General features: G+C 44.3%; 1 protein-coding gene across 1 annotated transcript; it reads right to left on the reverse strand.

Moving 5' to 3' along the window:
• Nucleotides 1–9,626: 9,626 nt before the first annotated feature.
• On the reverse strand, nt 9,627–10,712 carry LOC141041897 (desmethyl-deoxy-podophyllotoxin synthase-like). The gene is made up of 2 exons (XM_073509464.1): nt 10,277–10,712; nt 9,627–9,915 (listed from the first exon to the last, which is right to left on the reverse strand). The coding sequence occupies exons 1-2, from the start codon at nt 10,710–10,712 to the stop codon at nt 9,800–9,802; spliced, it is 552 nt and encodes a 183-aa protein (XP_073365565.1). The 3' UTR covers nt 9,627–9,799.
• Nucleotides 10,713–12,449: the final 1,737 nt, after the last annotated feature.

Consider the following 12,449-nt stretch of genomic DNA (forward strand, 5'->3'; position numbering starts at 1 on the left):
CACTAATACTTCTTGAATAAGTAGTTTGCCCATAGTTTGACCAGATTTACCAAAAATTCAAAAAAAACAGAAATTTGAGCATAACTTTTTTCCTTTTAGAATTTGAGGATTCTAAAAATTTGCAAACATGCCGTAGGCCGTCAAAATCGGATGCGGATTTTTGTGCTGAACATTTTGATATATTATACGTTTTATTCTGACATCGTATGCAAAAGTTATAGCCGTTTTACATTTTCCCTACAGTTTTTGCAAAACATGTCCAAATTTAAGTTTTTAAATTTTCCTAACTAGTACATGTAGTAACATAACTACATCTGGAAGGATTTTAATTTTTGAAGTTTTTATCATTTTCTTTTGCTTTTTACAAAACTGAAAAGGCGATCCAAGGGGGGGTAGAGTTTGAAAATGGGACCTTTAGTACGCACTAGTAGGAAAAGGGGTTTTTACCCCGGTTCATAAGGGCCTTTAGTCCCGGTTCTGGAACCGGGACTAAAGGGTCGTTACTAATGCCCTAGCCCTTTAGTCCCGGTTCTTACACGAACCGGGACTAAAGGCCGTCCACGTGGCCGGTGCGGGGAGCCCAGGCAGGAGGGCCTTTGGTCCCGGTTGGTGCCACCAACCGGGACCAATAGGCAGGGCCTTTTGTCCCGGTTGGTGTCACCAACCGGGACCAATAGGCATCCACACGTCAGCAGCTGGCAGGAGCTTAGGTTTTTGTTTTTTTTTGAAAGGGGGTGGTTTAGGGGTTTTAGGGGGTTAATTTAGGTGTTTCATATATTGTGTTAGCTAGCTAATTAATAGAGAGAAGTGTCCTCTCTTATCTCCGTGCTTGGTCGACGCTACGTACTATATAGGTATGGAGAGGAGTAGACACGCTAGCTAGTAATCAAATGAAGAAAACAGAAGATCGTCATGAACATATGCATACAGAGAGAAGTGATATCGACCACCTCTCCTTCTCCGAGATATTGGTCGAACAACAAGTTCTCGTATATCTATCCGACACTACCGGCTACATATATACAATAATTATCTCTTACAATACAATCTCCTAATTAAATTGTAGGAACACAGGGTCCACATAGTATTCTCCGTTTTCAGCGATCACGTGGTCAAGGAAGAATGCCGCCAATTCCTCTTGAATTCCTCGCATACGATCTTCTGCTAGGAGTCCATCCTGCTTCCGAAACATCTAGAAGAAGGGGGTCAATACATATATATATGAATAAATGAAACTCAACACAAATGATGGTAATAAAATAAAATTGTGAATATTATTGCTTACGCACTTCATATTGTTCTTCAGTGTAGCCCCGCTCATAGGTCGTGTAGCGGATGGACTCGCAAACGTAGTATCCACAGTAATTATTCCCGGGTTGCTGCCACAACCACTTTACAAGAAATAGAGGTCAATCTAACTGATAAGCAAGCATGCTAAATGGTATTGATGAAACTAGCGCTTGAATCACTAGGAGATGCGCGGAACATGCTACTATAGTACTTACTTTCGGGTGATTAAATTACAGCTTCTTCGGCAGTCCCGGAGCTTTTGAGGTGAATTTTCTCCAAACCCTGCCAGACAAAGAAAACAATTACTTGATATCAGGAAATGAACAAAGTTGCTGATATGATGGATAATGATCGATTTAACTTACTTCTTGAGCATTTGAGTCATGTTCGCATAGTCCTGGGGATCTTTTCGTCTCGAGTCTAAGACGGTTACTACTCCCTGCTCAAGCTTAATCTCTAGGAAAATATAGTGGAAGCTGCGCATGCATGCATAAGTCATCAATTACATTACCATAACCTGAACTAATAAGGGAAACCGAATATGCACAAGACAGTAACACTCACTTGAAGTTGTAAGGATAGAGTATTATATCTTTGTTTTGATTTAATACCAACGATTGTAGCAAGTTGGCCTCGGCTTCTTTGGGATGTTTTTCAACCGTATATGCATCTATGAGATTTGTGTTAATGAACCCAATATCACCAATTTGTTTTTTCTTCAATTCGGCAATCTTCAATCTGCATAATATAGTGAGGATAAGTATAAATACATGCAATGAAAGAGCTGACCTATATAGAGAGACTTAATGAAAGAAGTAGTACTACTTACAGACAGCAGCAAGTGATCTTTGTTTTATCGAGGGCCTTTTGATTGTAAAACTGGAAGAAATCCTCAAATGGAACATTCAGCAGATCAATTCCAACGAGGTCATGCTCCGGTTTAACTATCAACGTCAAAGTTCCAATCCCATCAGACTCTCTGCAGGTTTTCATGTACCAATCATGTAGTCTTCGCATCATCGTTGATAGAGATCTTTCATCTTTGACGAGAGGCTTCCCGTAATGGTATTTGTGTTCGTCCACCTCCATGATTTCATAATGTACATCGTCGGGCAGGTAATCTCCAAGATTGCTATAACCGGGCACCATACTCGGATCATTAGCGACGATGTCTTTTAACACCTTGAGCGGGGGGCACGATTGGTTCGCTTGTTCGCCGAGCTGGGCAATTTTTTTCCCAGCTCGTCGTTCTTTCATCCTTTTAACACTGACAGTACTTCAGCAGCTTCCCCCTTGCAGCATCATTGGGCACATCGTCTGGTTCCTCTTGATCTTCAGCAGCTTCCCCCGTTGCAGCATCACCGTATTCAGGGGGCACATAGTTGTCATCGTCCTCTTCTTCTTCGTCGTCTTCCATCATAACCCCTATTTCTCCGTGCCTCGTCCAAACATTATAGTGTGGCATGAAACCCTTGTAAAGCAGGTGGGTGTGAAGGATTTTCCGGTTAGAGTAAGACTTCGTATTCCCACATATATGGCATGGACAACACATAAAACCATTCTGCTTGTTTGCCTCAGCCACTTCGAGAAAATCATGCACGCCCTTAATGTACTCGGAGGTGTGTCTGTCACCGTACATCCATTGCCGGTTCATCTGCGTGCATTATATATAATTAAGTGTGTCAAAAACCATTACAGAACATCATGAATAGATAATTAAGTGACCAAATTAATAGAAGTTCATCATCACATTAGAACCAAAGTACATAAATAGTTCTCATCTAACAACATATATATAGCTCTCCAGAGCATCTAATTAATTAAACCATACATTGAAACTATGTAAAACATTTCAATGCGAAAACAAATGCAATCAGAATCGCAACCAAGGTAACAATTGATCCAATGGCATAATGATACCAAGCCTCGGTATGAATGTCATATTTTCTAATCTTTCTAATCTTCAAACGCATTGCATCCATCTTGATCTTGTGATCATCGACGACATCCGCAACATGCAACTCCAATATCATCTCCTCCTCCTCAATTTTGTCTATTTTTCCTTCAAGTAATTGTTTTCTTCTTCAACTAAATTTAACCTCTCGACAATAGGGTCGGTTAGAATTTCCGGTTCAACCACCTCCTAGATAAATAAAATCTATGTCACGTTGGTCGGTATATTTGTCATAAACAATAAATGAACCAAATAGTTATAAAAAGATAATATATACCACATCCGAATCATAGACAGGACGAGGGCCGACGTGGGCGGATACCAAAACCATCGCACTATGTAATAAGAAGGAATAATAAAAGTAACAAATTTAGACAAGTAACTATCTAAAGTAAGAATTTTTTCCTTTCAGAAAGAAGATAAGAACAAGAGGCTCACCATGGTGGTGCTGGCGACGAGATCGGCGCGGGCGATCGACGGCGGTGAAGACGGGGACGGGACGTGACGGACTGCTAAACCTAGACAAATCTCGGGGAAAATGGAGCTCGGAGGTCGAGTTTCGAGAGGACAAAGATTAACTAGTGTGGCTCAGACATTTCATCGAACACCTCATGTGCATAGGAGGTGAGCTAGAGCACCCAAATGCCCTCCCCTCGCCGGCCAGAAAAAACAGAGCACTCTGGAGTGCTCTGCTGTGGCGATGGGGTATATATAGGGAACTCATTGGTCCCGGTTGGTGGCACCAACTGGGACTAAAGGCCTTTGGTCCCGGTTGGTGCCACGAACCGGGACCAATGCCCCCTTTAGTCCCGGTTGGTGGCACCAACCGGGACCAAAGGCCTTGTGCTGGAACTGGCGCGGTGCGGTGGGATGTTTAGTCCCACCTCGCTAGCGGAGAGGCTTCGACAGTGGTTTATAAGCGCAGCTGCGCTGACCACTTCGAGCTCCTCTCAAATGCAGGCTTACGGGCCTATTCTGTCACTATTTGCCTGTGGGCCTACTGGGCCTTCTGCGGGCCTGAATCCTGGCCCATGGATGGGTTTCTAGTCGTATTCAGGCCTGGTGGCCCAGTAGGTGGCATAATTTTTTTACTCTGTTTTTTTTCTCTTTTGCTTTATTTGTTTTGTTTTGTTTCTACTTACAACAAAAAACTTATTTATTTCTAATTACTTATGTATTTTACTTTAATTATTTTATTTTTATTTATTTTACTGCTTCTATTTTTATTTATTTTACTGCTGCTATTTTTACTTAATTTATTAAGGTTTATTTATTGTAGTTACTATAGTTTATTTTATTCTATTTTATTAAGGTTTACGAGCTGTGGAAGGGACGAGGGGTGGCGACGTGCTGTGGGACACGATGCAGGGGCCGAGGAGGGAATTTAGGGTTAAGTTTTTATACGGGAACGGTTAGACGGGCTTTAGCGGGCTTTCACCGGGCTTGTGGGGTTTTACCAGGTCATCGATGAGAGTTTCCAAAAATGTCATTAGAAATCCGTCATGGATTAACAGGTTTCTTGTAGTGATATGTCGAGCACAATGAGTGGTGATCCTCCGGCCTCCCACTCGCACGCAGCCGCCGCCACCCTCCCGCTCACTCGCCGCCGCCGTCGTCACCAGTCCCGGCCATGACGCCGCCGCTGCCGTCGTGCCCCTGAAGACCTATTCATCTTGCCTGAAGGTGATCCTGTGTCAGATCCTCCACTTAACCCGCGTGGACCGGCTCGTGGGTCACTGACAGTCGGTCCCTTGGGCCCACTGGTCAGGTTTGACCAGTCGCCCCCGCCTCCTTCCTCCTCTGGCCGAACAGAGGCGGGGCTCCGGCGATCAACGCCGGCGAACGGCGGCTCCTCGCGGGGTCCTGAGGGCGGGGATGGATCCGCCAGGCCGGGGCGGTCCTCCCGGTGGTCGAGGAGGTGGCGGGGATGGAGGGAGTCGCCGGCGGCAAGCTCCGCGGCGGACGGCAGCTTCGGGAGGTTTGGGGCTTTGGCCTATGGTGGTTCCCCGACGCAGTTGAGGGTTTGGGCGGCTCTGCACGGTCGAGGGGAGGAGGATGGTGGTGCTATACGGACGGGGGGGGGGGGGGGGGGCTCTGGTTGCGACTGAATGGACCGGAGGGCGGCGGCGGCTGTACTGGCCGGAGATGGGGAAGAAGACCCTCCCTGGTTGATTGCCTGCTATGGGGGTGCTAGGTGGGGTGGCTTGAGGTCGCCTGAGGGACTGGACGGACTCGGGGGCTCCTTATATAGGCTGCCGGAGTCGGTTCCAACGGCGGCCGTGGATAAGAACGGCGAACCGCCGTTCTCTAGCCTGCAGGACGTCGTGGCGGCGACGGGCACTAGTGGACGAGCTCGCGGATAAGCTTGGACTGCTCCAGAAGCGAGCTGGCGAGCGGCTGTGGCTCGGGCAGCGCCGTCCATGGCAGGGGCCTGCTGTGGCCGGCCGTCGTGCCCCTGAAGACCTATTCATCTTGCCTGAAGGTGATCCTGTGTCAGATCCTGCACGATACCTCATCACTACAACACGTCGGCGGCGGTGTATGAGGCGTCCATGGCCCTGGTGGCGCCTTCAAGGGAGGACGCATGATCTTCAAGGGAGGACGCCCTTCTCTATCCCAGATATGGCGGTTATGGAGTTGATGGCTCGTGTTTTTTTTCTCTTTTGCTTTATTTGTTTCGTTTTGTTTCTACTTACAACAAAAAACTTATTTATTTTATTTCTAATTACTTATGTATTTTACTTTAATTATTTTATTTTTATTTATTTTACTGCTGCTATTTTTATTTATTTTACTGCTGCTATTTTTACTTAATTTATTAAGGTTTATTTATTGTAGTTACTATAGTTTATTTTATTTTATTTTATTAAGGTTTATTTAGTTTTATTTATTTTATTAAGGTTTATTTATTTTATAAATATAAAAAAATGAACATAGATACGCTTATAGAGAAAATTAAACCTAAATTCACACTAAATTTCAATTTACTGTGAATTTAGGTGAAATTCCCTGTATAAGGGCATCTATTTTCACTTTAAGAGAAGCTCAACAAGGCATAGAGGGACGGGCTTATAAACTGGTGTGAGCGCCCTTCGGTTGGCGAGGTAGGACTAAACACTGGCCGCAACTAGGACCAGCCCTTTAGTCCCGGTTTGTGGTATGAACCGGGACTAAAGGGTGGTGGGCTAGGAGCGTGGACCTTTGGTCCCGGTTTGTCCCACCAACCGGGACCAAAGGGGCCGGACGAACCGGGACCAATGCCCCCACGAGGCCCGGCAGGCCCCTGGCCGCACGAACCGTGACCAATGCTCACATTAGTCCCGGTTCGTGACTGAAGCGGGGCTAATGTGAAAACTGCCCTGTGACCTAAGCCCTGTTTTCTACTAGTGTACCGGTTCGTGGCATGAACAGGTACTAATGCCTCAAATCCCATTAGTACCGGTTGGTGGCTCGAACCGGGACTAAAGGTCTAACCTTTAGTACCGGTTGGTGCCACGAACCGGTACTAATGGGCATCGCACCCTTTAGTCCCGGTTGGTGCCCGGTTCGTGGCACCAACCGGGACTAAAGGTCCCATTTGAACCGGGACTAATGCCTGTACGGTGCCCTAGCCGCTCGAACCGGGACTAATGCTCACATTAGTCCCGGTTCGTAATGCAACCGGAATTAATGCTCTTTTCTGGCCGTACCAAAGCCTTGTTTTCTACTAGTGGAAGCAAGAAAGTGGGCCTTCCAATAATTTTTTTCTTGTGGGCTAGGAGTATATGGGTGGGCTTTCAGAATATTAAAAAAAATTTACTACTGCTTGTATGGTTGTTCGATCTCACGATCCTCAAGAAAAAAAAGGTTGTTCGATCTCACGACCAGCTAACTATACCAAAAGTTTCTAAAAAAAAGACTAACTATACCAAACAAATAATAACGTAGCCAGAGCTAGCTGAAGATTATGCTTGTCTAAATAAAGAGGTTTGTTTGCCAACAAAATAGTCCCACCTCACTTTTTAACACAAAATATGACCAATTTATATAATTGCGTGAGGTGCATGTACAAACAACGAGCCGCTTGGAGAAGCAACAAACAAATGGTAATCCGCAAGAATTAACTTGGATTGGGGGCTGCATGAGATAAATAGAGGAGGGCCCAAAAAGCCTAGGGTTTCCGCTGCCCCCCGCCGCGTAGCCGCCAGGCTGCCTCGTCTCCTGTGCATTCCGGTCCTTGCCGGCTTGTTTTTAGGTTTTTTATAGTTTTGATAGGGTTCATGTCCTATCAGAAAGACGGGGAGGTAGCGGCTCCCTAACGATCCCCGCCATGATGATGTAGCATAATCGGAGGATGTGCGTAGGTTTTTCATCGACGGATATCGCGGGATTTGGTCGGCGTTTGTCTTTCATGGATCAACTTGGATCCGCTCTTGGTTTGTCTATGTCAGTGTGTCTACAAGTTGAATTCTTCCAATCTACGATTCTCTTTATCGGTGGCAGTTATTGTTCCAGTGGTTGTAGTCGACGCTAGATGGTCTACGGACCTGCATATATATTTAAATGGGATTGTGGGATGTGTCTGTGATACAAGATTTCATGGGATTGTAAGAGAGAATAATATTTAAAGATGCCCTCGTGCCACTTTGGTGAACTTTTCAATGGAAACATATTAATTTACTTTTCCTTTGCAACGCACGGGTATTTGTGCTAGTACCTACTAATAAAGCAAGGTGATATTCTTGGTTTCGTCCCGCGATTAGTATTTTTTTGTTAATTTTTGCACGTACTAGCGGTCCGTCCGTCTTATTTTGCTCACGTACGAGATGGTACTAAATGTTGTTTGATCTCAGTTTTGAGCCCGTTGCAGGGTGCCTGGGCCTGAGCCTGCTTCGTACAGATACTAAAAAACGCCACATGAGTCATGCTGGTCAGCTGGCTTTGGGCCTTGCCAGGCCAAATTGTCCTGGTCCACCCAGGTGGCCGATGCAACAAAATTCTGGCTGGTGGGCAACTTGAACACACAACATCACGTTCGACAGCTCGACCAACTAAGCTGGATCACAAGATCTGAGAATACAATGTTGATTAACCTATTAAATAGTCCCACCTTGTTTGTTTAGATCTAATTTTTCTAATTTATATACGTCTTGATTTTTTTGGGGTATCAAGGAGCCATCTCAGGAATCATTAAGGAGGAAATAAGACATCTCATAATAAGGAAAGATATTGAGAGAATAAGGAAAGAAAGAGGGATTGAGAGAATAAGGAAAGGAAGAGGGATTTCAGACGTGATTACAAAAACAAAGAAGGAAAGAGGACCGATATAGAAGGAAAGAGGGAATTAAATAAGAAGGCAACCCAGCGTCTGTCGTGACCGAGGATCGGATTCCATCTGTGAAAGATGTGAAGTAAAAGGATATATTGGAACAAAAAGCATGTACGTCACAACTCAATTATGAGTCGGGAATATATAGAAAACATGTGTACAATTATTTTTGATGGAACATGCAAGTTGAGTTTAACTTGAACACATACAAAAATAGATGTCTTTGCACTAGAAAAGAAAACTTAGATCATGGCCGATCAAGATTTTGAGTTATTTAAAAAACTAATGAGATGTACTAACGTGCGGCTTACACAACATCACCCACGACGGACGTGAATGTAGCATGCAATCGGATCATCATCACATGTGCGGCCGATCCCCCATATCAAACGGTGTGGCGCCCATCACGTTGGAAGGCATGAGCTGACACGCCCGTGCATAAATAATACAATTTGATTTATATACTAATTGCCAAATAATAAAAAGAAATAAAGTATTACATATATATATATTATTTCTTTAAAATTAGCTTATAGGGCTTAAACATAAAAATTTAACCAGTAAAACAGAAGATAAGATTAAAGTTAAAGTAAAGTATAATACAATTCAAATCAAAGTAGACTATATTTTTTTAATTCGACAAGAAAAATTAATATCAATAGTTACTTCGCCTCATATACCAAGACAATTTTTAATTATCCTCCAAAAATATTATAATTTTCATACATGTTATGAGGCTTATTCAGTTAATGAGCTGATGAATTTCTTCTTTGTGTCTAAATTTGTTGATCCGCTTTGTTTGTAACTGAATTGGTAAGTATTTTGTTTAGGTGCACATGCCACAGTTGAACTACTTCTTTATATCAGAACTGTTGACGTCAAGAACTAAGATATGATGTTGTAATACTAATATTTGACATATCGAAATTCTTTAACTCAAGAAAAAAGTTATGTATAACACACGCAAAAGAAACTATGTCTAAATCATGATAAAAAGTCTTCATTTTTTGTTGGTCATATGCTATATTTTTTTGAGAACAAAATAAATTATCATTCTTATTTTTCTGCTCGACTCAGAAGCACTCGTCACCAAAGTACAAGGAGTCAGACTCGGAGTACCTGCTATGTGAGACACAAACTCTGCATTTTTCTCTGTTATATTATACAAAGATAGGGGATCTTTGTACTACGCTCCTAATATTATGTTGTTTCTCATCTAACAGTGTGGAGGATTTCAAGAAGTTTGTTCATGTCATCATGTCTTTGACGTGAGCCATTGCATTAGTGAAGTGAGGTTTTTGTCTCCCATTGCAACGCACGGGCATTTGTGCTAGTAGTATGATAAAAGAATCACCAGCACTCCCTAGATAATTTTTTTATAACAAGGCAATAAAATATTCGAGTAACATAATTGGTAAACCATACATATATGTAAATTATACAATCATGAATTTACTGATAATTATAGTTCCTCTTCGCAACATGGTATCCAATACTGATTGTTGCATGTTATCAGTTGCAATGGTTCTAAAATAGTTATTATTTTACTTTTTTGCATGGAATGAAAGTTAATTGAACTAAAACTCATCCTCGTTGCTGCAGGAGCCATCACTGCTGCTGGCAGCCCGCACTGCCTTGCGCTTGTTGATGATGTCGGCGATGATGCATAGGATGCTTCCACAGCTCCTCTTCATCCGGCGCTCGCCGTTGCTCAGCCGCCGTACCAGCCACGATGACGGGAAGAGGTCGACGAGGCAGACCTCCCATGAGATCCATGATCTCATCGACCAGGCGGAGGTACTCCTCCTGCCGCACGAATTTGCCGCAGAACACGGCCCGCGTCACGATGTCGTTGCTGAGCGCTGCCACCTTCTTGCTAATGTTGATGGTTGCGGTGCCGGCCGAGGACGCGATGGAGCGGACAAGGTCGCCCACCTTCTCAGTCCTGATGCCCTCCATGCGCCTCACTTGCTTGGGGCTGAGAAGCTCCATGACGCAAACCTTCCGCATCTGGCGCCAGTGGTCACCGTAGGCGGCGAAGATGACGCCCTGGCCGCCGAAGCCGATGATGTCCTGCAACCCGGTTGTCCGCCGGTTGAAGCACGCGGCGTCATTGGTCTTCATCACCTGCGCCACCGCCTCGGCGCTGGAGACCACCATGGCAGGGAGCTCGCCGAGCTTGAGGAGCATAACTGGCCCATGCCGGTGACACAGCTCGGTGATGGTGCGGTGTGGGAGGGTGCTGACGACTGTTGGCGCCGACTCTCCTCGCGGCGCCACTTCTTCTTCTTCCTCTCACAACTCTCTTGGAATATATCTCCAGAATACACACCATGGAAGAAACCGAGAAAACACACACACACACACACACACACACACACACACGTACCAAGGAAGAAAGCCAGCTAGCTTTGTCGGGAGGCTATCCTCCTTAGTGGCACAAGTGCTACATTTTGTTGCTGCCCTCACGGCCTCTTTTCCATTGACTCAAAGCAGTACATATATAGGCGACTCAGGCACTTGTGCCACGAACTCACGCCACTAACCGGCCTCCACATTCGGCCACTAACCAACTAACCCATGCACTAAGCTAGCTAACAACCCGCTGGCACAAATGACACATCCACCTCTCCCTGGAATCGCTCCATCCTACGGAGGACTCGCCGGCCGGCACTAATTCCTATACTAATCAACCATGCATATGTGCAATGACTGGGTCGAACCCACACAACGTGTAAAAATGCATGTGTACAACTAATGTCAAGATTAATGCTAACAACGACATGGTGGAAGCTGTCGACGATGATGGGGAGAGTCTATGGTCCAGGCGGCAGCTGCGACTTCCTTGGGCTGTTGCTCCTGCCGGCGGCGAGCTTGAGAAACCAAATGTATAACAGGGTGGATAGGGCTACGAAGCACCAGATAGTTTCCATGGCAGGTAGGTATAGCTAGGTTATGGTCAGTTCGTTGTCAGCCGAGTGATACATAATATAGCCGCGCCTACTGTCATGTCGATAATAAAGAAAGAAAATTATGGAACCATCGCAGCCTCCTGTCATGCCCCCCTTGATGACCATAGAAAATGATTGATCTTTAGCAGTTAGCAGCCAGAACCGTAGAACTAGCCTTTTTTGTCATGGAAAATTTGACCATAGACATGGGTTGTTTCATTTGATTTCCATAGCTGCCGCTAGCATATATACAAATAACCAGCAGCCGGGCATGCATGGCTAGCTTGACTATAAAACGAGCATGTAACTTGGTCAGACCATATAATATATCCAAACATATATGTGGTAGCGTGTGTTTCCCACCTTTTGTTCTATTGGTTTGTTAATTGCTTCCAGGATGATTTATTTACGGTTTACGCCCACAAAAAACCTTGAGACGCTATCTACGAAAAATCGATGCAAAAATGGGGAAGAACTCAATTATGGAACGGGGGCGACCCGTGAACAAGCTACACCTTGTTTATATATATAGATAAACACAGCTAGCAAACATTAATAAATTCCTTCCTGCTCCTATAAAGAGTCACATATAATCCAAAGTGTTATAATCGGTGGATTTGCTAGCTTAGTCCAACATCAATCGTCTGATCTGGACAAGGCGACCCTCCCCACCATGTAGCGTACATAGTATTCTGGCATAGTTGACACAATATTTTGGTCATTTAATTGTGGCATGCTTAACTTTTTGGGTTAAGGTTTTTTTCCATTTCTTTCACAAATCGCTCATATTTTCTCTTTAGTATGATGCAATGAACCTATACTTCATGTAATATTTAGAAATTATATCTTCAGTTTCCATTGCAATGCGTGGGAACTGGATCCTCTAACATTGAGACGGAAAGTTAGAGGAGCTATACAATACCCTAACTTTCCTTCTTTCTATCCA

This window comes from Aegilops tauschii, chromosome 2 (assembly GCF_002575655.3).
Source record: "Aegilops tauschii subsp. strangulata cultivar AL8/78 chromosome 2, Aet v6.0, whole genome shotgun sequence".
Classification (NCBI taxonomy): Eukaryota; Viridiplantae; Streptophyta; class Magnoliopsida; order Poales; family Poaceae; genus Aegilops; species Aegilops tauschii.